Source organism: Cetorhinus maximus, chromosome 19 (assembly GCF_964194155.1).
Source record: "Cetorhinus maximus chromosome 19, sCetMax3.hap1.1, whole genome shotgun sequence".
Lineage (NCBI taxonomy): Eukaryota > Metazoa > Chordata > Chondrichthyes > Lamniformes > Cetorhinidae > Cetorhinus > Cetorhinus maximus.
This window is the reverse complement of record NC_135897.1, coordinates 8,463,332-8,490,237: the sequence shown is the minus strand read 5'-3', so window position 1 is coordinate 8,490,237 and position 26,906 is coordinate 8,463,332. Positions and strand designations below refer to the sequence as shown.

General features: G+C 50.4%; 1 protein-coding gene across 1 annotated transcript in view; it reads left to right on the top strand.

Annotated features, from left to right (window-relative positions):
• The window catches only part of ankmy1 (ankyrin repeat and MYND domain containing 1), a 177,170-nt gene extending 150,915 nt beyond the window's left edge, over nt 1-26,255 (top strand). Inside the window, exon 20 of the mRNA XM_078564626.1 lies at nt 26,137-26,255. Within this exon, the coding sequence (XP_078420752.1) occupies nt 26,137-26,255 (119 nt within the window). The remainder of the gene's footprint in view (nt 1-26,136) is intronic.
• Nucleotides 26,256-26,906: the final 651 nt, after the last annotated feature.

Sequence of the window (26,906 nt, the reverse complement as noted above, 5' to 3'; positions counted from 1 at the left end):
GGAGTACTGGACAGATGGACTCTGATGGGCGAGTGGGAGTACTGGACAGATGGACTCTGGTGTGAGAGTTGGAGTACTGGACAGATGGACTCTGATGGGAGAGTTGGAGTACTGGATGGATGGACTCTGATGGGAGAGTTGGAGTACTGGATGGACGGACTCTGATGGTAGAGTTGGAGTACTGGTCAGATGGACTCTGGTGTAAGAGTTCGAGTACTGGACAGATGGACTCTGGTGTGAGAGTTGGAGTACTGGACAGATGGACTCTGATGGGAGAGTTGGAGTACTGGACAGATGGACTCTGATGGGAGAGTTGGAGTACTGGATGGATGGACGGACTCTGGTGTGAGAGTTGGAGTACTGGATGGTTGGACTCTGATGGGACAGTTGGAGTACTGGGCAGATGGACTCTGATGGGAGAGTTGGAGTACTGGATGGACGGACTCTGATGGTAAAGTTGGAGTACTGGACAGATGGACTCTGGTGTAAGAGTTCGAGTACTGGACAGATGGACTCTGGTGTGAGAGTTGGAGTACGGTACAGATGGACTCTGATGGGAGAGTTGGAGTACTGGACAGATGGACTCTGATGGGAGAGTTGGAGTACTGGATGGATGGACGGACTCTGTTGTGAGAGTTGGAGTACTGGATGGATGGACCCTGATGGGAGTGTTGGAGTACTGGACAGATGGACTCTGATGTGAGAGTTGGAGTACTGGACAGATGGACTCTGATGGGAGAGTTGGAGTACTGGACAGATGGACTCTGATGGGAGATTTGGAGTACTGGATGAATGGATGGACTCTGATGGTAGAGTTGGAGTACTGGACAGATGGACTCTGATGGGAGAGTTGGAGTACTGGATGGATGGACTCTGATGGGAGAGTTGGAGTACTGGATGGACGGACTCTGATGGGAGTGTTGGAGTACTGGACAGATGGACTCTGGTGTGTGAGTTCGAGTACTGGACAGATGGACTCTGGTGTGAGAGTTGGAGTACTGGACAGATGGAATCTGATGGGAGAGTTGGAGTACTGGACAGATGGACTCTGATGGGAGAGTTGCAGTACTGGATAGATGGACTCTGATGGGAGAGTTGGAGTACTGGTCAGATGGACTCTGATGGGAGAGTTGGAGTACTGGAATAATGGACTCTGATGGGAGAGTTGGAGTACTGGACAGATGGTCTCTGATGGGAGAGTTGGAGTACTGGACAGATGGTCTCTGATAGGAGAGTTGGAGTACTGGACAGATATTCTCTGATGGGAGAGTTGGAGTACTGGACAGATGGTCTCTGATGGGAGAGTTGGAGTACTGGACAGATGGTCTCTGATGGGAGAGTTGGAGTACTGGACAGATGTACTCTGATGGGTGAGTTGGAGTACTGGACAGATGGACTCTGATGGGAGAGTTGGAGTACTTGACAGATGGACTCTGATGGGAGAGTTGGAGTACTGGATGGATGGACAGACTCTGGTGTGAGAGTTGGAGTACGGGATGGATGGACTCTGATGGGACAGTTGGAGTACTGGACAGATGGACTCTGATGGGAGAATTGGAGTACTGGACAGATGGACTCTGATGGGAGAGTTGGAGTACTGGACAGATGGACTCTGATGGGAGAGTTGGAGTACTGGACAGATGGACTCTGATGGGAGAGTTGGAGTACTGGAATAATGGACTCTGATGGGAGAGTTGGAGTACTGGACAGGTGCACTCTGATGGGAGAGTTGGAGTACTGGATGGATGGACAGACTCTGGTGTGAGAGTTGGAGTACGGGATGGATGGACTCTGATGGGACAGTTGGAGTACTGGACAGATGGACTCTGATGGGAGAATTGGAGTACTGGACAAATGGACTCTGATGGGAGAGTTGGAGTACTGGACAGATGGACTCTGATGGGAGAGTTGGAGTACTGGACAGATGGACTCTGATGGGAGAGTTGGAGTACTGGAATAATGGACTCTGATGGGAGAGTTGGAGTACTGGACAGATGCACTCTGATGGGAGAGTTAGAGTACTGGGCAGATGGACTCTGATGGGAGAATTGGAGTACTGGACAGATGTACTCTGGTGTGAGAGTTGGAGTACTGGACAGATGGACACTAATGGGAGAGTTGGAGTACTGGATGGATGGGCTCTGATGGGAGAGATGGAGTACTGGATGGACGGACTCTGATGGGAGAGTTGGAGTACAGGACAGATGGACTCTGGTGTGAGAGTTCGAGTACTGGACAGATGGACTCTGGTGTGAGAGTTGGAGTACTGGACAGATGGACTCTGATGGGAGAGTTGGAGTCCTGGACAGATGGACTCTGATGGGAGAGTTGCAGTACTGGAGAGATGGACTCTGATGGGAGAGTTGGAGTACTGGTCGGATGGACTCTGATGGGAGAGTTGGAGTACTGGACAGATGGACTCTGATGGGAGAGTTGGAGTACTGGACAGATGGTCTCTGATGGGAGAGTTGGAGTACGGGACAGATGGTCTCTGATCGGAGAGTTGGAGTACTGGACAGATGGTCTCTGATAGGAGAGTTGGAGTACTGGACAGATGGACTCTGATGGGAAAGTTGGAGTACTGGACAGATGGTCTCTGATGGGAGAGTTGGAGTAGTGGACAGATGGTCTCTGATGGGAGAGTTGGAGTACTGGACAGATGGACTCTGATGGGGGTGTGCGAGTACTGGACAGATGAACTCTGATGGGAGAGTTGGAGTACTGGACAGATAGACTCTGATGGGAGAGCTGGAGTACTGGATGGATGGACACTGGTGTGAGAGTTGGAGTACTGGACAGATGGACTCTGATGGGAGAGTTGGAGTACTGGACAGGTGGTCTCTGATGGGAGAGTTGGAGTACTGGACAGATGGACTCTGATGGAAGAGTTGGAGTACTGGATGGATGGATGGACTCTGATGGGAGAGTTGGAGTACTGGACAGATGGACTCTGATGGGAGAGTTGGAGTACTGGATGGTTGGACCCTGATGGGAGAATTGGAGTACTGGACAGATGGACTCTGATGGGAGAATTGGAGTACTGGATGGATGGACGGACTCTGGTGTGAGAGTTGGAGTACTGGACAGATGGACTCTGATGGGACAGTTGGAGTACTGGATGGTTGGACTCTGATGGCAGAATTGGAGTACAGGACAGATGGACTCTGATGGGAGAATTGGAGTACTGGATGGATGGACGGACTCTGCTGTGAGAGTTGGAGTACTGGACAGATGGACTCTGATGGGAGAGTTGGAGTACTGGATGGTTGGACTCTGATGGGAGAGTTGGAGTACTGGACAGATGGACTCTGATGGGAGAATTGTAGTACTGGATGAATGGACGGACTCTGGTTTGAGAGTTGGAGTGCTGGATGGATGGACTCTGATGGGAGAGTTGGAGAACTGGACAGATGGACTCTGATGGGAGAGTTGGAGTACTGGACAGATGGACTCTGATGGGAGAGTTGGAGTACTGGATGGATGGACTCTGATGGGAGAGTTGGAGTACAGCACAGATGGACTCTGATGGGAGAGTTCGAGTACTGGACAGATGGACTCTGGTGTGAGAGTTGGAGTACTGGACAGATGGACTCTGATCGGAGAGTTGGAGTCCTGGACAGATGGACTCTGATGGGAGAGTTGCAGTACTGGAGAGATGGACTCTGATGGGAAAGTTGGAGTACTGGTCGGATGGACTCTGATGGGAGAGTTGGAGTACTGGACAGATGGACTCTGATGGGAGAGTTGGAGTACTGGACAGATGGTATCTGATGGGAGAGTTGGAGTACTGGACAGATGGTCTCTGATCGGAGAGTTGGAGTACTGGACAGATGGTCTCTGATGGGAGAGTTGGAGTAGTGGACAGATGGTCTCTGATGGGAGAGTTGGAGTACTGGACAGATGGACTCTGATGGGGGAGTGCGAGTACTGGACAGATGAACTCTGATGGGAGAGTTGGAGTACTGGACAGATGGACTCTGATCGGAGAGCTGAAGTACTGGATGGATGGACTCTGGTGTGAGAGTTGGAGTACTGGACAGATGGACTCTGATCGGAGAGTTGGAGTACTGGACAGGTGGTCTCTGATGGGAGAGTTGGAGTACTGGACAGATGGACTCTGATGGAAGAGTTGGAGTACTGGATGGATGGATGGACTCTGATGGGAGAGTTGGAGTACTGGACAGATGGACTCTGATAGGAGAGTTGGAGTACTGGATGGTTGGACTCTGATGGGAGATTTGGATTACTTGACAGATGGACTCTGATGGGAGAATTGGAGTACTGGATGGATGGACGGACTCTGGTGTGAGATTTGGAGTACTGGACAGATGGACTCTGATGGGAGAGTTGGAGTACTGGATGGTTGGACTCTGATGGCAGAATTGGAGTACAGGACAGATGGAGTCTGATGGGAGAATTGGAGTACTGGATGGATGGACGGACTCTGGTGTGAGAGTTGGAGTACTGGACAGATGGACTCTGATGGGAGAGTTGGAGTACTGGATGGTTGGACTCTGATGGGAGAGTTGGAGTAGTGTACAGATGGACTCTGATGGGAGAATTGGAGTACTGGATGGATGGACGGACACTGGTGTGAGAGTTGGAGTGCTGGATGGATGGACTCTGATGGGAGAGTTGGAGAACTGTACAGATGGAATCTGATGGGAGAGTTGGAGTACTGGACAGATGGACTCTGATGGGAGAGTTGGAGTACTGGATGGATGGACTCTGATGGGAGAGTTGGAGTACAGGACAGATGGACTCTGATGGGAGAATTGGAGTACTGGACAGATGGACTCTGATGGGAGAGTTGGAGTACTGGATGGTTGGACTCTGATGGGAGAATTGGATTACTTGACAGATGGACTCTGATGGGAGAATTGGAGTACTGGATGGATGGACGGACTCTGGTGTGAGATTTGGAGTACTGGACAGATGGACTCTGATGGGAGAGTTGGAGTACTGGATGGTTGGACTCTGATGGCAGAATTGGAGTACAGGACAGATGGACTCTGATGGGAGAATTGGAGTACTGGATGGATGGACGGACTCTGGTGTGAGAGTTGGAGTACTGGACAGATGGACTCTGATGGGAGAGTTGGAGTACTGGATGGTTGGACTCTGATGGGAGATTTGGAGTACTGGACAGATGGACTCTGATGGGAGAATTGGAGTACTGGATGGATGGACGGACACTGGTGTGAGAGTTGGAGTACTGGATGGATGGACTCTGATGGGAGAGTTGGAGTACAGGACAGATGGACTCTGATGGGAGAGTTCGAGTACTGGACAGATGGACTCTGGTGTGAGAGTTGGAGTACTGGACAGATGGACTCTGATCGGAGAGTTGGAGTCCTGGACAGATGGACTCTGATGGGAGAGTTGCAGTACTGGAGAGATGGACTCTGATGGGAAAGTTGGAGTACTGGTCGGATGGACTCTGATGGGAGAGTTGGAGTACTGGACAGATGGACTCTGATGGGAGAGTTGGAGTACTGGACAGATGGTATCTGATGGGAGAGTTGGAGTACTGGACAGATGGTCTCTGATCGGAGAGTTGGAGTACTGGACAGATGGTCTCTAATGGGAGAGTTGGAGTACTGGACAGATGGACTCTGATGGGAGAGTTGGAGTACTGGACAGATGGTATCTGATGCGAAAGTTGGAGTACTGGACAGATGGTCTCTGATGGGAGAGTTGGATTAGTGGACAGATGGTCTCTGATGGGAGAGTTGGAGTACTGGACAGATGGACTCTGATGGGAGAGTTGGAGTACTGGACAGATGGTATCTGATGCGAAAGTTGGAGTACTGGACAGATGGTCTCTGATGGGAGAGTTGGAGTAGTGGACAGATGGTCTCTGATGGGAGAGTTGGAGTACTGGACAGATGGACTCTGATGGGGGAGTGCGAGTACTGGACAGATGAACTCTGATGGGAGAGTTGGAGTACTGGACAGATGGACTCTGATCGGAGAGATGAAGTACTGGATGGATGGACTCTGGTGTGAGAGTTGGAGTACTGGACAGATGGACTCTGATGGGAGAGTTGGAGTACTGGACAGGTGGTCTCTGATGGGAGAGTTGGAGTACTGGACAGATGGACTCTGATGGAAGAGTTGGAGTACTGGATGGATGGATGGACTCTGATGGGAGAGTTGGAGTACTGGACAGATGGACTCTGATAGGAGAGTTGGAGTACTGGATGGTTGGACTCTGATGGGAGATTTGGATTACTTGACAGATGGACTCTGATGGGAGAATTGGAGTACTGGATGGATGGACGGACTCTGGTGTGAGATTTGGAATACTGGACAGATGGACTCTGATGGGAGAGTTGGAGTACTGGATGGTTGGACTCTGATGGCAGAATTGGAGTACAGGACAGATGGAGTCTGATGGGAGAATTGGAGTACTGGATGGATGGACGGACTCTGGTGTGAGAGTTGGAGTACTGGACAGATGGACTCTGATGGGAGAGTTGGAGTACTGGATGGTTGGACTCTGATGGGAGAGTTGGAGTAGTGTACAGATGGACTCTGATGGGAGAATTGGAGTACTGGATGGATGGGCGGACACTGGTGTGAGAGTTGGAGTGCTGGATGGATGGACTCTGATGGGAGAGTTGGAGAACTGTACAGATGGAATCTGATGGGAGAGTTGGAGTACTGGACAGATGGACTCTGATGGGAGAGTTGGAGTACTGGATGGATGGACTCTGATGGGAGAGTTGGAGTACAGGACAGATGGACTCTGATGGGAGAGTTGGAGTACTGGACAGATGGACTCTGATGGGAGAGTTGGAGTACTGGATGGTTGGACTCTGATGGGAGAATTGGATTACTTGACAGATGGACTCTGATGGGAGAATTGGAGTACTGGATGGATGGACGGACTCTGGTGTGAGATTTGGAGTACTGGACAGATGGACTCTGATGGGAGAGTTGGAGTACTGGATGGTTGGACTCTGATGGCAGAATTGGAGTACAGGACAGATGGACTCTGATGGGAGAATTGGAGTACTGGATGGATGGACGGACTCTGGTGTGAGAGTTGGAGTACTGGACAGATGGACTCTGATGGGAGAGTTGGAGTACTGGATGGTTGGACTCTGATGGGAGAGTTGGAGTACTGGACAGATGGACTCTGATGGGAGAATTGGAGTACTGGATGGATGGACGGACACTGGTGTGAGAGTTGGAGTACTGGATGGATGGACTCTGATGGGAGAGTTGGAGAACTGTACAGATGGAATCTGATGGGAGAGTTGGAGTACTGAACAGATGGACTCTGATGGGAGAGTTGGAGTACTGGATGGATGGACTCTGATGGGAGAGTTGGAGTACAGGACAGATGGACTCTGATGGGAGAGTTGGAGTACTGGACAGATGGACTCTGATGGGAGAATTGGAGTACTGGACAGATGGACTCTGATGGGAGAGTTGGAGTACTGGACAGATGGTCTCTGATGGGAGAGTTGGAGTACTGGACAGATGGACTCTGATGGAAGAGTTGGAGTACTGGATGGATGGATGGACTCTGATGGGAGAGTTGGAGTACTGGACAGATGGACTCTGATGGGAGAGTTGGAGTACTGGATGGTTGGACTCTGATGGGAGAATTGGAGTACTGGACAGATGGACTCTGATGGGAGAATTGGAGTACTGGATGGATGGACGGACTCTGGTGTGAGAGTTGGAGTACTGGACAGATGGACTCTGATGGGAGAGTTGGAGTACTGGATGGATGGACTCTGATGGGAGAGTTGGAGTACTGGATGGACGGACTCTGATGGTAGAGTTGGAGTACTGGTCAGATGGACTCTGGTGTAAGAGTTCGAGTACCGGACAGATGGACTCTGGTGTGAGAGTTGGAGTACTGGACAGATGGACTCTGATGGGAGAGTTGGAGTACTGGACAGATGGACTCTGATGGGAGAGTTGGAGTACTGGATGGATGGACTCTGATGGGAGAGTTGGAGTACTGGCCAGATGGACTCTGATGGGAGAGTTGGAGTACTGGACAGATGGACTCTGATGGGCGAGTTGGAGTACTGGACAGATGGACTCTGGTGTGAGAGTTGGAGTACTGGACAGATGGACTCTGATGGGAGAGTTGGAGTACTGGATGGATGGACTCTGATGGGAGAGTTGGAGTACTGGATGGACGGACTCTGATGGTAGAGTTGGAGTACTGGTCAGATGGACTCTGGTGTAAGAGTTCGAGTACTGGACAGATGGACTCTGGTGTGAGAGTTGGAGTACTGGACAGATGGACTCTGATGGGAGAGTTGGAGTACTGGACAGATGGACTCTGATGGGAGAGTTGGAGTACTGGATGGATGGACGGACTCTGGTGTGAGAGTTGGAGTACTGGATGGTTGGACTCTGATGGGACAGTTGGAGTACTGGGCAGATGGACTCTGATGGGAGAGTTGGAGTACTGGACAGATGGACTCTGATGGGAGAGTTGTATTACTGGATGGATGGACTCTGATGGGAGAGTTGGAGTACTGGACAGATGGACTCTGATGGGAGAGTTGGAGTACTGGACAGATGGACTCTGGTGTGAGAGTTGGAATACTGGACAGATGGACTCTGATTGGAGAGTTGGAGTTCTGGATGGATGGACTCTGATGGGAGAGTTGGAGTACTGGATGGACGGACTCTGATGGTAAAGTTGGAGTACTGGACAGATGGACTCTGGTGTAAGAGTTCGAGTACTGGACAGATGGACTCTGGTGTGAGAGTTGGAGTACGGTACAGATGGACTCTGATGGGAGAGTTGGAGTACTGGACAGATGGACTCTGATGGGAGAGTTGGAGTACTGGATGGATGGACGGACTCTGTTGTGAGAGTTGGAGTACTGGATGGATGGACCCTGATGGGAGTGTTGGAGTACTGGACAGATGGACTCTGATGTGAGAGTTGGAGTACTGGACAGATGGACTCTGATGGGAGAGTTGGAGTACTGGACAGATGGACTCTGATGGGAGATTTGGAGTACTGGATGAATGGATGGACTCTGATGGTAGAGTTGGAGTACTGGACAGATGGACTCTGATGGGAGAGTTGGAGTACTGGATGGATGGATTCTGATGGGAGAGTTGGAGTACTGGATGGACGGACTCTGATGGGAGTGTTGGAGTACTGGACAGATGGACTCTGGTGTGTGAGTTCGAGTACTGGACAGATGGACTCTGGTGTGAGAGTTGGAGTACTGGACAGATGGAATCTGATGGGAGAGTTGGAGTACTGGACAGATGGACTCTGATGGGAGAGTTGCAGTACTGGATAGATGGACTCTGATGGGAGAGTTGGAGTACTGGTCAGATGGACTCTGATGGGAGAGTTGGAGTACTGGAATAATGGACTCTGATGGGAGAGTTGGAGTACTGGACAGATGGTCTCTGATGGAAGAGTTGGAGTACTGGATGGATGGATGGACTCTGATGGGAGAGTTGGAGTACTGGACAGATGGACTCTGATGGGAGAGTTGGAGTACTGGATGGTTGGACTCTGATGGGAGAATTGGAGTACTGGACAGATGGACTCTGATGGGAGAATTGGAGTACTGGATGGATGGACGGACTCTGGTGTGAGAGTTGGAGTACTGGACAGATGGACTCTGATGGGAGAGTTGGAGTACTGGATGGTTGGACTCTGATGGGAGAGTTGGAGTACTGGACAGATGGACTCTGGTGTGAGAGTTGGAGTACTGGACAGATGGACTCTGATGGGAGAGTTGGAGTACTGGATGGATGGACTCTGATGGGAGAGTTGGAGTACTGGATGGACGGACTCTGATGGTAGAGTTGGAGTACTGGTCAGATGGACTCTGGTGTAAGAGTTCGAGTACTGGACAGATGGACTCTGGTGTGAGAGTTGGAGTACTGGACAGATGGACTCTGATGGGAGAGTTGGAGTACTGGACAGATGGACTCTGATGGGAGAGTTGCAGTACTGGATGGATGGACTCTGATGGGAGAGTTGGAGTACTGGACAAATGGACTCTGATGGGAGAGTTGGAGTACTGGACAGATGGACTCTGATGGGCGAGTTGGAGTACTGGACAGATGGACTCTGGTGTGAGAGTTGGAGTACTGGACAGATGGACTCTGATGGGAGAGTTGGAGTACTGGATGGATGGACTCTGATGGGAGAGTTGGAGTACTGGATGGACGGACTCTGATGGTAGAGTTGGAGTACTGGTCAGATGGACTCTGGTGTAAGAGTTCGAGTACTGGACAGATGGACTCTGGTGTGAGAGTTGGAGTACTGGACAGATGGACTCTGATGGGAGAGTTGGAGTACTGGACAGATGGACTCTGATGGGAGAGTTGGAGTACTGGATGGATGGACGGACTCTGGTGTGAGAGTTGGAGTACTGGATGGTTGGACTCTGATGGGACAGTTGGAGTACTGGGCAGATGGACTCTGATGGGAGAGTTGGAGTACTGGACAGATGGACTCTGATGGGAGAGTTGTATTACTGGATGGATGGACTCTGATGGGAGAGTTGGAGTACTGGACAGATGGACTCTGATGGGAGAGTTGGAGTACTGGACAGATGGACTCTGGTGTGAGAGTTGGAATACTGGACAGATGGACTCTGATTGGAGAGTTGGAGTACTGGATGGATGGACTCTGATGGGAGAGTTGGAGTACTGGATGGACGGACTCTGATGGTAAAGTTGGAGTACTGGACAGATGGACTCTGGTGTAAGAGTTCGAGTACTGGACAGATGGACTCTGGTGTGAGAGTTGGAGTACGGTACAGATGGACTCTGATGGGAGAGTTGGAGTACTGGACAGATGGACTCTGATGGGAGAGTTGGAGTACTGGATGGATGGACGGACTCTGTTGTGAGAGTTGGAGTACTGGATGGATGGACCCTGATGGGAGTGTTGGAGTACTGGACAGATGGACTCTGATGTGAGAGTTGGAGTACTGGACAGATGGACTCTGATGGGAGAGTTGGAGTACTGGACAGATGGACTCTGATGGGAGATTTGGAGTACTGGATGAATGGATGGACTCTGATGGTAGAGTTGGAGTACTGGACAGATGGACTCTGATGGGAGAGTTGGAGTACTGGATGGATGGACTCTGATGGGAGAGTTGGAGTACTGGATGGACGGACTCTGATGGGAGTGTTGGAGTACTGGACAGATGGACTCTGATGGGAGAGTTGGAGTACTGGACAGATGGACTCTGATGGGAGAGTTGGAGTACTGGACAGATGGACTCTGATGGGAGAGTTGGAGTACTGGAATAATGGACTCTGATGGGAGAGTTGGAGTACTGGACAGATGCACTCTGATGGGAGAGTTGGAGTACTGGGCAGATGGACTCTGATGGGAGAATTGGAGTACTGGACAGATGTACTCTGGTGTGAGAGTTGGAGTACTGGACAGATGGACACTAATGGGAGAGTTGGAGTACTGGATGGATGGGCTCTGATGGGAGAGTTGGAGTACTGGATGGACGGACTCTGATGGGAGAGTTGGAGTACAGGACAGATGGACTCTGGTGTGAGAGTTCGAGTACTGGACAGATGGACTCTGGTGTGAGAGTTGGAGTACTGGACAGATGGACTCTGATGGGAGAGTTGGAGTCCTGGACAGATGGACTCTGATGGGAGAGTTGCAGTACTGGAGAGATGGACTCTGATGGGAGAGTTGGAGTACTGGTCGGATGGACTCTGATGGGAGAGTTGGAGTACTGGACAGATGGACTCTGATGTGAGAGTTGGAGTACTGGACAGATGGACTCTGATGGGAGAGTTGGAGTACTGGACAGATGGACTCTGATGGGAGATTTGGAGTACTGGATGAATGGATGGACTCTGATGGTAGAGTTGGAGTACTGGACAGATGGACTCTGATGGGAGAGTTGGAGTACTGGATGGATGGACTCTGATGGGAGAGTTGGAGTACTGGATGGACGGACTCTGATGGGAGTGTTGGAGTACTGGACAGATGGACTCTGGTGTGTGAGTTCGAGTACTGGACAGATGGACTCTGGTGTGAGAGTTGGAGTACTGGACAGATGGAATCTGATGGGAGAGTTGGAGTACTGGACAGATGGACTCTGATGGGAGAGTTGCAGTACTGGATAGATGGACTCTGATGGGAGAGTTGGAGTACTGGTCAGATGGACTCTGATGGGAGAGTTGGAGTACTGGAATAATGGACTCTGATGGGAGAGTTGGAGTACTGGACAGATGGTCTCTGATGGGAGAGTTGGAGTACTGGACAGATGGTCTCTGATGGGAGAGTTGGAGTACTGGACAGATATTCTCTGATGGGAGAGTTGGAGTACTGGACAGATGGTCTCTGATGGGAGAGTTGGAGTACTGGACAGATGGTCTCTGATGGGAGAGTTGGAGTACTGGACAGATGTTCTCTGATGGGTGAGTTGGAGTACGGTACAGATGGACTCTGATGGGAGAGTTGGAGTACTTGACAGATGGACTCTGTTGGGAGAGTTGGAGTACTGGATGGAGGGACAGACTCTGGTGTGAGAGTTGGAGTACGGGATGGATGGACTCTGATGGGACAGTTGGAGTACTGGACAGATGGACTCTGATGGGAGAATTGGAGTACTGGACAGATGGACTCTGATGGGAGAGTTGGAGTACTGGACAGATGGACTCTGATGGGAGAGTTGGAGTACTGGACAGATGGACTCTGATGGGAGAGTTGGAGTACTGGAATAATGGACTCTGATGGGAGAGTTGGAGTACTGGACAGGTGCACTCTGATGGGAGAGTTGGAGTACTGGATGGATGGACAGACTCTGGTGTGAGAGTTGGAGTACGGGATGGATGGACTCTGATGGGACAGTTGGAGTACTGGACCGATGGACTCTGATGGGAGAATTGGAGTACTGGACAGATGGACTCTGATGGGAGAGTTGGAGTACTGGACAGATGGACTCTGATGGGAGAGTTGGAGTACTGGACAGATGGACTCTGATGGGAGAGTTGGAGTACTGGAATAATGGACTCTGATGGGAGAGTTGGAGTACTGGACAGATGCACTCTGATGGGAGAGTTGGAGTACTGGGCAGATGGACTCTGATGGGAGAATTGGAGTACTGGACAGATGTACTCTGGTGTGAGAGTTGGAGTACTGGACAGATGGACACTAATGGGAGAGTTGGAGTACTGGATGGATGGGCTCTGATGGGAGAGTTGGAGTACTGGATGGACGGACTCTGATGGGAGAGTTGGAGTACAGGACAGATGGACTCTGGTGTGAGAGTTCGAGTACTGGACAGATGGACTCTGGTGTGAGAGTTGGAGTACTGGACAGATGGACTCTGATGGGAGAGTTGGAGTCCTGGACAGATGGACTCTGATGGGAGAGTTGCAGTACTGGAGAGATGGACTCTGATGGGAGAGTTGGAGTACTGGTCGGATGGACTCTGATGGGAGAGTTGGAGTACTGGACAGATGGACTCTGATGGGAGAGTTGGAGTACTGGACAGATGGTCTCTGATGGGAGAGTTGGAGTACGGGACAGATGGTCTCTGATCGGAGAGTTGGAGTACTGGACAGATGGTCTCTGATGGGAGAGTTGGAGTACTGGACAGATGGACTCTGATGGGAAAGTTGGAGTACTGGACAGATGGTCTCTGATGGGAGAGTTGGAGTAGTGGACAGATGGTCTCTGATGGGAGAGTTGGAGTACTGGACAGATGGACTCTGATGGGGGTGTGCGAGTACTGGACAGATGAACTCTGATGGGAGAGTTGGAGTACTGGACAGATAGACTCTGATGGGAGAGCTGGAGTACTGGATGGATGGACACTGGTGTGAGAGTTGGAGTACTGGACAGATGGACTCTGATGGGAGAGTTGGAGTACTGGACAGGTGGTCTCTGATGGGAGAGTTGGAGTACTGGACAGATGGACTCTGATGGAAGAGTTGGAGTACTGGATGGATGGATGGACTCTGATGGGAGAGTTGGAGTACTGGACAGATGGACTCTGATGGGAGAGTTGGAGTACTGGATGGTTGGACCCTGATGGGAGAATTGGAGTACTGGACAGATGGACTCTGATGGGAGAATTGGAGTACTGGATGGATGGACGGACTCTGGTGTGAGAGTTGGAGTACTGGACAGATGGACTCTGATGGGACAGTTGGAGTACTGGATGGTTGGACTCTGATGGCAGAATTGGAGTACAGGACAGATGGACTCTGATGGGAGAATTGGAGTACTGGATGGATGGACGGACTCTGCTGTGAGAGTTGGAGTACTGGACAGATGGACTCTGATGGGAGAGTTGGAGTACTGGATGGTTGGACTCTGATGGGAGAGTTGGAGTACTGGACAGATGGACTCTGATGGGAGAATTGTAGTACTGGATGAATGGACGGACTCTGGTTTGAGAGTTGGAGTGCTGGATGGATGGACTCTGATGGGAGAGTTGGAGAACTGGACAGATGGACTCTGATGGGAGAGTTGGAGTACTGGACAGATGGACTCTGATGGGAGAGTTGGAGTACTGGATGGATGGACTCTGATGGGAGAGTTGGAGTACAGGACAGATGGACTCTGATGGGAGAGTTGGAGTACTGGACAGATGGACTCTGGTGTGAGAGTTGGAGTACTGGACAGATGGACTCTGATCGGAGAGTTGGAGTCCTGGACAGATGGACTCTGATGGGAGAGTTGCAGTACTGGAGAGATGGACTCTGATGGGAAAGTTGGAGTACTGGTCGGATGGACTCTGATGGGAGAGTTGGAGTACTGGACAGATGGACTCTGATGGGAGAGTTGGAGTACTGGACAGATGGTATCTGATGGGAGAGTTGGAGTACTGGACAGATGGTCTCTGATCGGAGAGTTGGAGTACTGGACAGATGGTCTCTGATGGGAGAGTTGGAGTAGTGGACAGATGGTCTCTGATGGGAGAGTTGGAGTACTGGACAGATGGACTCTGATGGGGGAGTGCGAGTACTGGACAGATGAACTCTGATGGGAGAGTTGGAGTACTGGACAGATGGACTCTGATCGGAGAGCTGAAGTACTGGATGGATGGACTCTGGTGTGAGAGTTGGAGTACTGGACAGATGGACTCTGATGGGAGAGTTGGAGTACTGGACAGGTGGTCTCTGATGGGAGAGTTGGAGTACTGGACAGATGGACTCTGATGGAAGAGTTGGAGTACTGGATGGATGGATGGACTCTGATGGGAGAGTTGGAGTACTGGACAGATGGACTCTGATAGGAGAGTTGGAGTACTGGATGGTTGGACTCTGATGGGAGATTTGGATTACTTGACAGATGGACTCTGATGGGAGAATTGGAGTACTGGATGGATGGACGGACTCTGGTGTGAGATTTGGAGTACTGGACAGATGGACTCTGATGGGAGAGTTGGAGTACTGGATGGTTGGACTCTGATGGCAGAATTGGAGTACAGGACAGATGGAGTCTGATGGGAGAATTGGAGTACTGGATGGATGGACGGACTCTGGTGTGAGAGTTGGAGTACTGGACAGATGGACTCTGATGGGAGAGTTGGAGTACTGGATGGTTGGACTCTGATGGGAGAGTTGGAGTAGTGTACAGATGGACTCTGATGGGAGAATTGGAGTACTGGATGGATGGACGGACACTGGTGTGAGAGTTGGAGTACGGGATGGATGGACTCTGATGGGACAGTTGGAGTACTGGACAGATGGACTCTGATGGGAGAATTGGAGTACTGGACAGATGGACTCTGATGGGAGAGTTGGAGTACTGGACAGATGGACTCTGATGGGAGAGTTGGAGTACTGGAATAATGGACTCTGATGGGAGAGTTGGAGTACTGGACAGATGCACTCTGATGGGAGAGTTGGAGTACTGGGCAGATGGACTCTGATGGGAGAATTGGAGTACTGGACAGATGTACTCTGGTGTGAGAGTTGGAGTACTGGACAGATGGACACTAATGGGAGAGTTGGAGTACTGGATGGATGGGCTCTGATGGGAGAGTTGGAGTACTGGATGGACGGACTCTGATGGGAGAGTTGGAGTACAGGACAGATGGACTCTGGTGTGAGAGTTCGAGTACTGGACAGATGGACTCTGGTGTGAGAGTTGGAGTACTGGACAGATGGACTCTGATGGGAGAGTTGGAGTCCTGGACAGATGGACTCTGATGGGAGAGTTGCAGTACTGGAGAGATGGACTCTGATGGGAGAGTTGGAGTACTGGTCGGATGGACTCTGATGGGAGAGTTGGAGTACTGGACAGATGGACTCTGATGGGAGAGTTGGAGTACTGGACAGATGGTCTCTGATGGGAGAGTTGGAGTACGGGACAGATGGTCTCTGATCGGAGAGTTGGAGTACTGGACAGATGGTCTCTGATGGGAGAGTTGGAGTACTGGACAGATGGACTCTGATGGGAAAGTTGGAGTACTGGACAGATGGTCTCTGATGGGAGAGTTGGAGTAGTGGACAGATGGTCTCTGATGGGAGAGTTGGAGTACTGGACAGATGGACTCTGATGGGGGTGTGCGAGTACTGGACAGATGAACTCTGATGGGAGAGTTGGAGTACTGGACAGATAGACTCTGATGGGAGAGCTGGAGTACTGGATGGATGGACACTGGTGTGAGAGTTGGAGTACTGGACAGATGGACTCTGATGGGAGAGTTGGAGTACTGGACAGGTGGTCTCTGATGGGAGAGTTGGAGTACTGGACAGATGGACTCTGATGGAAGAGTTGGAGTACTGGATGGATGGATGGACTCTGATGGGAGAGTTGGAGTACTGGACAGATGGACTCTGATGGGAGAGTTGGAGTACTGGATGGTTGGACCCTGATGGGAGAATTGGAGTACTGGACAGATGGACTCTGATGGGAGAATTGGAGTACTGGATGGATGGACGGACTCTGGTGTGAGAGTTGGAGTACTGGACAGATGGACTCTGATGGGACAGTTGGAGTACTGGATGGTTGGACTCTGATGGCAGAATTGGAGTACAGGACAGATGGACTCTGATGGGAGAATTGGAGTACTGGATGGATGGACGGACTCTGCTGTGAGAGTTGGAGTACTGGACAGATGGACTCTGATGGGAGAGTTGGAGTACTGGATGGTTGGACTCTGATGGGAGAGTTGGAGTACTGGACAGATGGACTCTGATGGGAGAATTGTAGTACTGGATGAATGGACGGACTCTGGTTTGAGAGTTGGAGTGCTGGATGGATGGACTCTGATGGGAGAGTTGGAGTACAGGACAGATGGACTCTGATGGGAGAGTTGGAGTACTGGACAGATGGACTCTGGTGTGAGAGTTGGAGTACTGGACAGATGGACTCTGATCGGAGAGTTGGAGTCCTGGACAGATGGACTCTGATGGGAGAGTTGCAGTACTGGAGAGATGGACTCTGATGGGAAAGTTGGAGTACTGGTCGGATGGACTCTGATGGGAGAGTTGGAGTACTGGACAGATGGACTCTGATGGGAGAGTTGGAGTACTGGACAGATGGTATCTGATGGGAGAGTTGGAGTACTGGACAGATGGTCTCTGATCGGAGAGTTGGAGTACTGGACAGATGGTCTCTGATGGGAGAGTTGGAGTAGTGGACAGATGGTCTCTGATGGGAGAGTTGGAGTACTGGACAGATGGACTCTGATGGGGGAGTGCGAGTACTGGACAGATGAACTCTGATGGGAGAGTTGGAGTACTGGACAGATGGACTCTGATCGGAGAGCTGAAGTACTGGATGGATGGACTCTGGTGTGAGAGTTGGAGTACTGGACAGATGGACTCTGATGGGAGAGTTGGAGTACTGGACAGGTGGTCTCTGATGGGAGAGTTGGAGTACTGGACAGATGGACTCTGATGGAAGAGTTGGAGTACTGGATGGATGGATGGACTCTGATGGGAGAGTTGGAGTACTGGACAGATGGACTCTGATAGGAGAGTTGGAGTACTGGATGGTTGGACTCTGATGGGAGATTTGGATTACTTGACAGATGGACTCTGATGGGAGAATTGGAGTACTGGATGGATGGACGGACTCTGGTGTGAGATTTGGAGTACTGGACAGATGGACTCTGATGGGAGAGTTGGAGTACTGGATGGTTGGACTCTGATGGCAGAATTGGAGTACAGGACAGATGGAGTCTGATGGGAGAATTGGAGTACTGGATGGATGGACGGACTCTGGTGTGAGAGTTGGAGTACTGGACAGATGGACTCTGATGGGAGAGTTGGAGTACTGGATGGTTGGACTCTGATGGGAGAGTTGGAGTAGTGTACAGATGGACTCTGATGGGAGAATTGGAGTACTGGATGGATGGACGGACACTGGTGTGAGAGTTGGAGTGCTGGATGGATGGACTCTGATGGGAGAGTTGGAGAACTGTACAGATGGAATCTGATGGGAGAGTTGGAGTACTGGACAGATGGACTCTGATGGGAGAGTTGGAGTACTGGATGGATGGACTGTGATGGGAGAGTTGGAGTACAGGACAGATGGACTCTGATGGGAGAGTTGGAGTACTGGACAGATGGACTCTGATGGGAGAGTTGGAGTACTGGATGGTTGGACTCTGATGGGAGAATTGGATTACTTGACAGATGGACTCTGATGGGAGAATTGGAGTACTGTATGGATGGACGGACTCTGGTGTGAGATTTGGAGTACTGGACAGATGGACTCTGATGGGAGAGTTGGAGTACTGGATGGTTGGACTCTGATGGCAGAATTGGAGTACAGGACAGATGGACTCTGATGGGAGAATTGGAGTACTGGATGGATGGACGGACTCTGGTGTGAGAGTTGGAGTACTGGACAGATGGACTCTGATGGGAGAGTTGGAGTACTGGATGGTTGGACTCTGATGGGAGAGTTGGAGTACTGGACAGATGGACTCTGATGGGAGAATTCGAGTACTGGATGGATGGACGGACACTGGTGTGAGAGTTGGAGTACTGGATGGATGGACTCTGATGGGAGAGTTGGAGAACTGTACAGATGGACTCTGATGGGAGAGTTGGAGTACTGAACAGATGGACTCTGATGGGAGAGTTGGAGTACTGGATGGATGGACTCTGATGGGAGAGTTGGAGTACAGGACAGATGGACTCTGATGGGAGAGTTGGAGTACTGGACAGATGGACTCTGATGGGAGAATTGGAGTACTGGACAGATGGACTCTGATGGGAGAGTTGGAGTACTGGACAGATGGTCTCTGATGGGAGAGTTGGAGTACTGGACAGATGGACTCTGATGGAAGAGTTGGAGTACTGGATGGATGGATGGACTCTGATGGGAGAGTTGGAGTACTGGACAGATGGACTCTGATGGGAGAGTTGGAGTACTGGATGGTTGGACTCTGATGGGAGAATTGGAGTACTGGACAGATGGACTCTGATGGGAGAATTGGAGTACTGGATGGATGGACGGACTCTGGTGTGAGAGTTGGAGTACTGGACAGATGGACTCTGATGGGAGAGTTGGAGTACTGGATGGTTGGACTCTGATGGGAGAGTTGGAGTACTGGACAGATGGACTCTGGTGTGAGAGTTGGAGTACTGGACAGATGGACTCTGATGGGAGAGTTGGAGTACTGGATGGATGGACTCTGATGGGAGAGTTGGAGTACTGGATGGACGGACTCTGATGGTAGAGTTGGAGTACTGGTCAGATGGACTCTGGTGTAAGAGTTCGAGTACTGGACAGATGGACTCTGGTGTGAGAGTTGGAGTACTGGACAGATGGACTCTGATGGGAGAGTTGGAGTACTGGACAGATGGACTCTGATGGGAGAGTTGGAGTACTGGATGGATGGACTCTGATGGGAGAGTTGGAGTACTGGACAGATGGACTCTGATGGGAGAGTTGGAGTACTGGACAGATGGACTCTGATGGGCGAGTTGGAGTACTGGACAGATGGACTCTGGTGTGAGAGTTGGAGTACTGGACAGATGGACTCTGATGGGAGAGTTGGAGTACTGGATGGATGGACTCTGATGGGAGAGTTGGAGTACTGGATGGACGGACTCTGATGGTAGAGTTGGAGTACTGGTCAGATGGACTCTGGTGTAAGAGTTCGAGTACTGGACAGATGGACTCTGGTGTGAGAGTTGGAGTACTGGACAGATGGACTCTGATGGGAGAGTTGGAGTACTGGACAGATGGACTCTGATGGGAGAGTTGGAGTACTGGATGGATGGACGGACTCTGGTGTGAGAGTTGGAGTACTGGATGGTTGGACTCTGATGGGACAGTTGGAGTACTGGGCAGATGGACTCTGATGGGAGAGTTGGAGAACTAGACAGATGGACTCTGATGGGAGAGTTGTATTACTGGATGGATGGACTCTGATCGGAGAGTTGGAGTACTGGACAGATGGACTCTGATGGGAGAGTTGGAGTACTGGACAGATGGACTCTGATGGGAGAATTGGAGTACTGGACAGATGGACTCTGATGGGAGAGTTGGAGTACTGGTCAGATGGTCTCTGATGGGAGAGTTGGATTACCGGATGGATGGACTCTGATGGGAGAGTTGTAGTACTGGACAGATGGTCTCTGATGGGAGAGTTGGAGTACTGGACAGATGGACTCTGATCGAAGAGTTGGAGTACCGCATGGATGGATGGTCTCTGATGGGAGAGTTGGAGTACTGGACAGATGGACTCTGATGGGAGAGTTGGAGTACTGGATTGTTGGACTCTGATGGGAGAATTGGAGTACTAGACAGATGGACTCTGATGGGAGAATTGGAGTACTGGATGGATGGACGGACTCTGGTGTGAGAGTTGGAGTACTGGACAGATGGACTCTGATGGGAGAGATGGAGTACTGGATGGTTGGACTCTGATGGCAGAATTGGAGTACTGGACAGATGGACTCTGATGGGAGAATTGGAGTACTGGATGGATGGACGGAGTCTGGTGTGAGAGTTGGAGTACTGGATGGATGGACTCTGATGGGAGAGTTGGAGTACTGGACAGATGGACTCTGATGGGAGAGTTGGAGTACTGGACAGATGGACTCTGATGGGAGAGTTGGAGTATTGGAATAATGGACTCTGATGGGAGAGTTGGAGTACTGGACAGATGCACTCTGATGGGAGAGTTGGAGTCCTGGACAGATGGACTCTGATGGGAGAGTTGGAGTACTGGACAGATGGACTCTGGTGTGAGAGTTGGAGTACTGGACAGATGGACTCTAATGGGAGAGTTGGAGTACTGGATGGATGGACTCTGATGGGAGAGTTGGAGTACTCGATGGACGGACTCTGATGGGAGAGTTGGAGTATTGGACAAATGGACTCTGGTGTGAGAGTTCAAGTACTGGACAGATGGACTCTGGTGTGAGAGTTGGAGTACTGGACAGATGGACTCTGATGGGAGAGTTGGAGTACTGGACAGATGGACTCTGATGGGAGAGTTGCAGTTCTGGAGAGATGGACTCTGATGGGAGAGTTGGAGTACTGGTCAGATGGACTCTGATGGGAGAGTTGGAGTACTGGACAGATGGACTCTGATGGGAGAGTTGGAGTACTGGACAGATGGTCTCTGATGGGAGAGTTGTTGTACTGAACAGATGGTCTCTGATGGGAGAGTTGGAGTACTGGACAGATGGTCTCTGATGGGAGAGTTGGAGTACTGGACAGATGGACTCTGATGGGAGAGTTGGAGTACTGGATGGATGGACGGACTCTGGTGTGAGAGTTGGAGTACTGGATGGTTGGACTCTGATGGGATAGTTGGAGTACTGGGCAGATGGACTCTGATGGGAGAGTTGGAGTACTGGACAGATGGACTCTGATGGGAGAGTTGTATTACTGGATGGATGGACTCTGATCGGAGAGTTGGAGTACTGGACAGATGGACTCTGATGGGAGAGTTGGAGTGCTGGACAGATGGACTCTGATGGGAGAATTGGAGTACTAGACAGATGGACTCTGATGGGAGAGTTGGAGTACTGGTCAGATGGTCTCTGATGGGAGAGTTGGATTACCGGATGGATGGACTCTGATGGGAGAGTTGTAGTACTGGACAGATGGTCTCTGATGGGAGAGTTGGAGTACTGGACAGATGGACTCTGATCGAAGAGTTGGAGTACCGCATGGATGGATGGTCTCTGATGGGAGAGTTGGAGTACTGGACAGATGGACTCTGATGGGAGAGTTGGAGTACTGGATTGTTGGACTCTGATGGGAGAATTGGAGTACTGGACAGATGGACTCTGATGGGAGAATTGGAGTACTGGATGGATGGACGGACTCTGGTGTGAGAGTTGGAGTACTGGACAGATGGACTCTGATGGGAGAGATGGAGTACTGGATGGTTGGACTCTGATGGCAGAATTGGAGTACTGGACAGATGGACTCTGATGGGAGAATTGGAGTACTGGATGGATGGACTCTGATGGGAGAGTTGGAGTACTGGACAGATGGACTCTGATGGGAGAGTTGGAGTACTGGACAGATGGACTCTGATGGGAGAGTTGGAGTATTGGAATAATGGACTCTGATGGGAGAGTTGGAGTACTGGACAGATGCACTCTGATGGGAGAGTTGGAGTCCTGGACAGATGGACTCTGATGGGAGAGTTGGAGTACTGGACAGATGGACTCTGGTGTGAGAGTTGGAGTACTGGACAGATGGACTCTAATGGGAGAGTTGGAGTACTGGATGGATGGACTCTGATGGGAGAGTTGGAGTACTCGATGGACGGACTCTGATGGGAGAGTTGGAGTATTGGACAAATGGACTCTGGTGTGAGAGTTCAAGTACTGGACAGATGGACTCTGGTGTGAGAGTTGGAGTACTGGACAGATGGACTCTGATGGGAGAGTTGGAGTACTGGACAGATGGACTCTGATGGGAGAGTTGCAGTTCTGGAGAGATGGACTCTGATGGGAGAGTTGGAGTACTGGTCAGATGGACTCTGATGGGAGAGTTGGAGTACTGGTCAGATGGACTCTGATGGGAGAGTTGGAGTACTGGACAGATGGTCTCTGATGGGAGAGTTGTTGTACTGAACAGATGGTCTCTGATGGGAGAGTTGGAGTACTGGACAGATGGTCTCTGATGGGAGAGTTGGAGTACTGGACAGATGGACTCTGATGGGAAAGTTGGAGTACTGGACAGATGGTCTCTGATGGGAGAGATGGAGTAGTGGACAGATGGACTCTGATGGGAGAGTTGGAGTACTGGACAGATGGACTCTGATGGGAGAGTTGGAGTACTGGACAGATGGACTCTGATGGGAGAGCTGGAGCACTGGATGGATGGACTCTGGTGTGACAGTTGGAGTACTGGACAGATGGACTCTGATGGGAGAGTTGGAGTACTGGACAGATGGTCTCTGATGGGAGAGCTGGAGTACTGGATGGATGGACTCTGGTGTGAGAGTTGGAGTACTGGACAGATGGACTCTGATGGGAGAGTTGGAGTACTGTACAGATGGACTCTGATGGGAGAATTGGAGTACTCGACAGATGGACTCTGATGGGAGAGTTGGAGTACTGGATGGATGGACTCTGATGGGAGAGTTGGAGTACTGGACAGATGCACTCTGATGGGAGAGTTGGAGTACTGGACAGATGGACTCTGATGGGAGAGTTGGAGTACTGGACAGATGGACTCTGGTGTGAGAGTTGGAATACTGGACAGATGGACTCTGATGGGAGAGTTGGAGTACTGGATGGATGGACTCTGATGGGAGAGTTGGAGTACTGGATGGACGGACTCTGATGGTAAAGTTGGAGTACTGGACAGATGGACTCTGGTGTAAGAGTTCGAGTACTGGACAGATGGACTCTGGTGTGAGAGTTGGAGTACTGGACAGATGGACTCTGATGGGAGAGTTGGAGTACTGGACAGATGGACTCTGATGGGAGAGTTGGAGTACTGGATGGATGGACGGACTCTGTTGTGAGAGTTGGAGTACTGGATGGATGGACTCTGAAGGGAGTGTTGGAGTACTGGACAGATGGACTCTGATGTGAGAGTTGGAGTACTGGACAGATGGACTCTGATGGGAGAGTTGGAGTACTGGACAGATGGACTCTGATGGGAGATTTGGAGTACTGGATGAATGGATGGACTCTGATGGTAGAGTTGGAGTACTGGACAGATGGACTCTGATGGGAGAGTTGGAGTACTGGATGGTTGGACTCTGATGGGAGAATTGGAGTACTGGACAGATGAACTCTGATGGGAGAGTTGGAGTACTGGACAGATGGACTCTGATGGATGATTTGGAGTACTGGATGGATGGATGGACTCTGATGGGAGAGTTGGAGTTCTGGACAGATGGACTCTGATGGGAGAGTTGGAGTACTGGATGGTTGGACTCTGATGGGAGAATTGGAGTACTGGACAGATGAACTCTGATGGGAGAATTGGAGTACTTGATGGATGGACGGACTCTGGTGTGAGAGTTGGAGTACTGGACAGATGGACTCTGATGGGAGAATTGGAGTACTGGATGGTTGGACTCTGATGGGAGAATTGGAGTACTGGACAGATGGACTCTGATGGAAGAATTGGAGTACTGGATGGATGGACGGACTCTGGTGTGAGAGTTGGAGTACTGGACAGATGGACTCTGATGGGAGAGTTGGAGTACTGGATGGTTGGACTCTGATGGGAGAATTGGAGTACTGGACAGATGGACTCTGATGGGAGAATTGGAGTACTGGATGGATGGACGGACTCTGGTGTGAGAGTTGGAGTACTGAATGGATGGACTCTGATGGGAGAGTTGGAGTACTGGACAGATGGACTCTGATGGGAGAGTTGGAGTACTGGACAGATGGACTCTGATGGGAGAATTGGAGTACTGGAATAATGGATTCTGATGGGAGAGTTGGAGTACTGGACAGATGCACTCTGATGGGAGAGTTGGAGTACTGGACAGATGGACTCTGATGGGAGAGTTGGATTACTGGACAGATGGACTCTGGTGTGAGAGTTGGAGTACTGGACAGATGGACTCTAATGGGAGAGTTGGAGTACTGGATGGATGGACTCTGATGGGAGAGTTGGAGTACTGGATGGACGGACTCTGATGGTAGAGTTGGAGTACTGGACAGATGGACTCTGGTGTGTGAGTTCGAGTACTGGACAGATGGACTCTGGTGTGAGAGTTGGAGTACTGGACAGATGGAATCTGATGGGAGAGTTGGAGTACTGGACAGATGGACTCTGATGGGAGAGTTGCAGTACTGGATAGATGGACTCTGATGGGAGAGTTGGAGTACTGGTCAGATGGACTCTGATGGGAGAGTTGGAGTACTGGAATAATGGACTCTGATGGGAGAGTTGGAGTACTGGACAGATGGTCTCTGATGGGAGAGTTGGAGTACTGGACAGATGGTCTCTGATGGGAGAGTTGGAGTACTGGACAGATGTTCTCTGATGGGAGAGTTGGAGTACTGGACAGATGGTCTCTGATGGGAGAGTTGGAGTACTGGACAGATGGTCTCTGATGGGAGAGTTGGAGTACTGGACAGATGTTCTCTGATGGGTGAGTTGGAGTACTGGACAGATGGTCTCTGATGGGTGAGTTGGAGTACTGGACAGATGTTCTCTGATGGGAGAGTTGGAGTACTGGACAGATGGACTCTGATGGGAAAGTTGGAGTACTGGACAGATGGTCTCTGATGGGAGAGTTGGAGTAGTGGACAGATGGTCTTTGATGGGAGAGTTGGAGTACTGGACAGTTGGACTCTGATGGGAGAGTTGGAGTACTGGACAGATGGACTCTGATGGGAGAGTTGGAGTACTGGACAGATGGACTCTGATGGGAGAGCTGGAGTACTGGATGGATGGACTCTGGTGTGAGAGTTGGAGTACTGGACAGATGGACTCTGATGGGAGAGTTGGAGTACTGGACAGATGGACTCTGGTGTGAGAGTTGGAGTACTGGACAGATGGTCTCTGATGGGAGAGTTGGAGTTCTGGATGGATGGACTCTGATGGGAGAGTTGGAGTACTGGAGAGATGGACTCTGAAGGGAGAATTGGAGTACTGGACAGATGGACTCTGATGGGAGAATTGGAGTACTAGGGGGTTGAGCTTTGATGGGCCAAAATGGCTATTTCGTATCCTAATCTTACGATAATTGCTGATGAAATCGCTCTCTCTGTTTCCAGATCGTAGCCCAACCAGAAAGGGCAAAGCCAACAGAGAAGGGTTTTTTGGGGACGATGGACTGAATTGGAGCCTATCATCATCACCATCACTAGATTTGGACAACTACAGCTTTAATTAAAGTGATTTTTAATCTACTCTTTTCTCTATTTTTATTCTCACATATTTTTGTGGGTTTGGTGGCACATTTAAACATTTTTATGGTGATGGATGTCAATACAGGGAATTAAATACTTTTTTGGACAAGTGCCAATATTCAGCAGTACCAGGCCAGTATTTACATAGACTAAAACTCCCTTTTCACTGTCACTCCAAGCACTTGCAGGCAAATTGTGGGACAAGATAGATGCAAAATAAAGGCTCCTCTATATGGTCTCATCAAGAACTCTCATGGAATGGTGTTATGTTTCAGGCTTTTCCACTATAGGGGGACTTTAGTGTAATATGTTAAAATTTCTACCAATGAGCTAAACCATTCTTAAGGAATTAAGTAGCATGACAGTAGATAAGGGCTTGCTGGTGTAAATTTGCTTCTAGGCAAGAAATTTGAACTTGTGTGCGAGAGGCAAGAAAGGATAGTTGACATTTCAGCGATTATTCACACTCATTGCTGCTGTTCATTTGAATTCGATAGAGGTTGTTGCCAAATTAGTCTCATGTTTTCTACTCTGAGGGGAGGAATATTAGTTTGTCTAAAAGCTGACACTGCAGTCAACTTTTTAACAAACAAAAAGAGGTGCAAAAGCTTGGGGAGAGGGTGACTACAATGCTT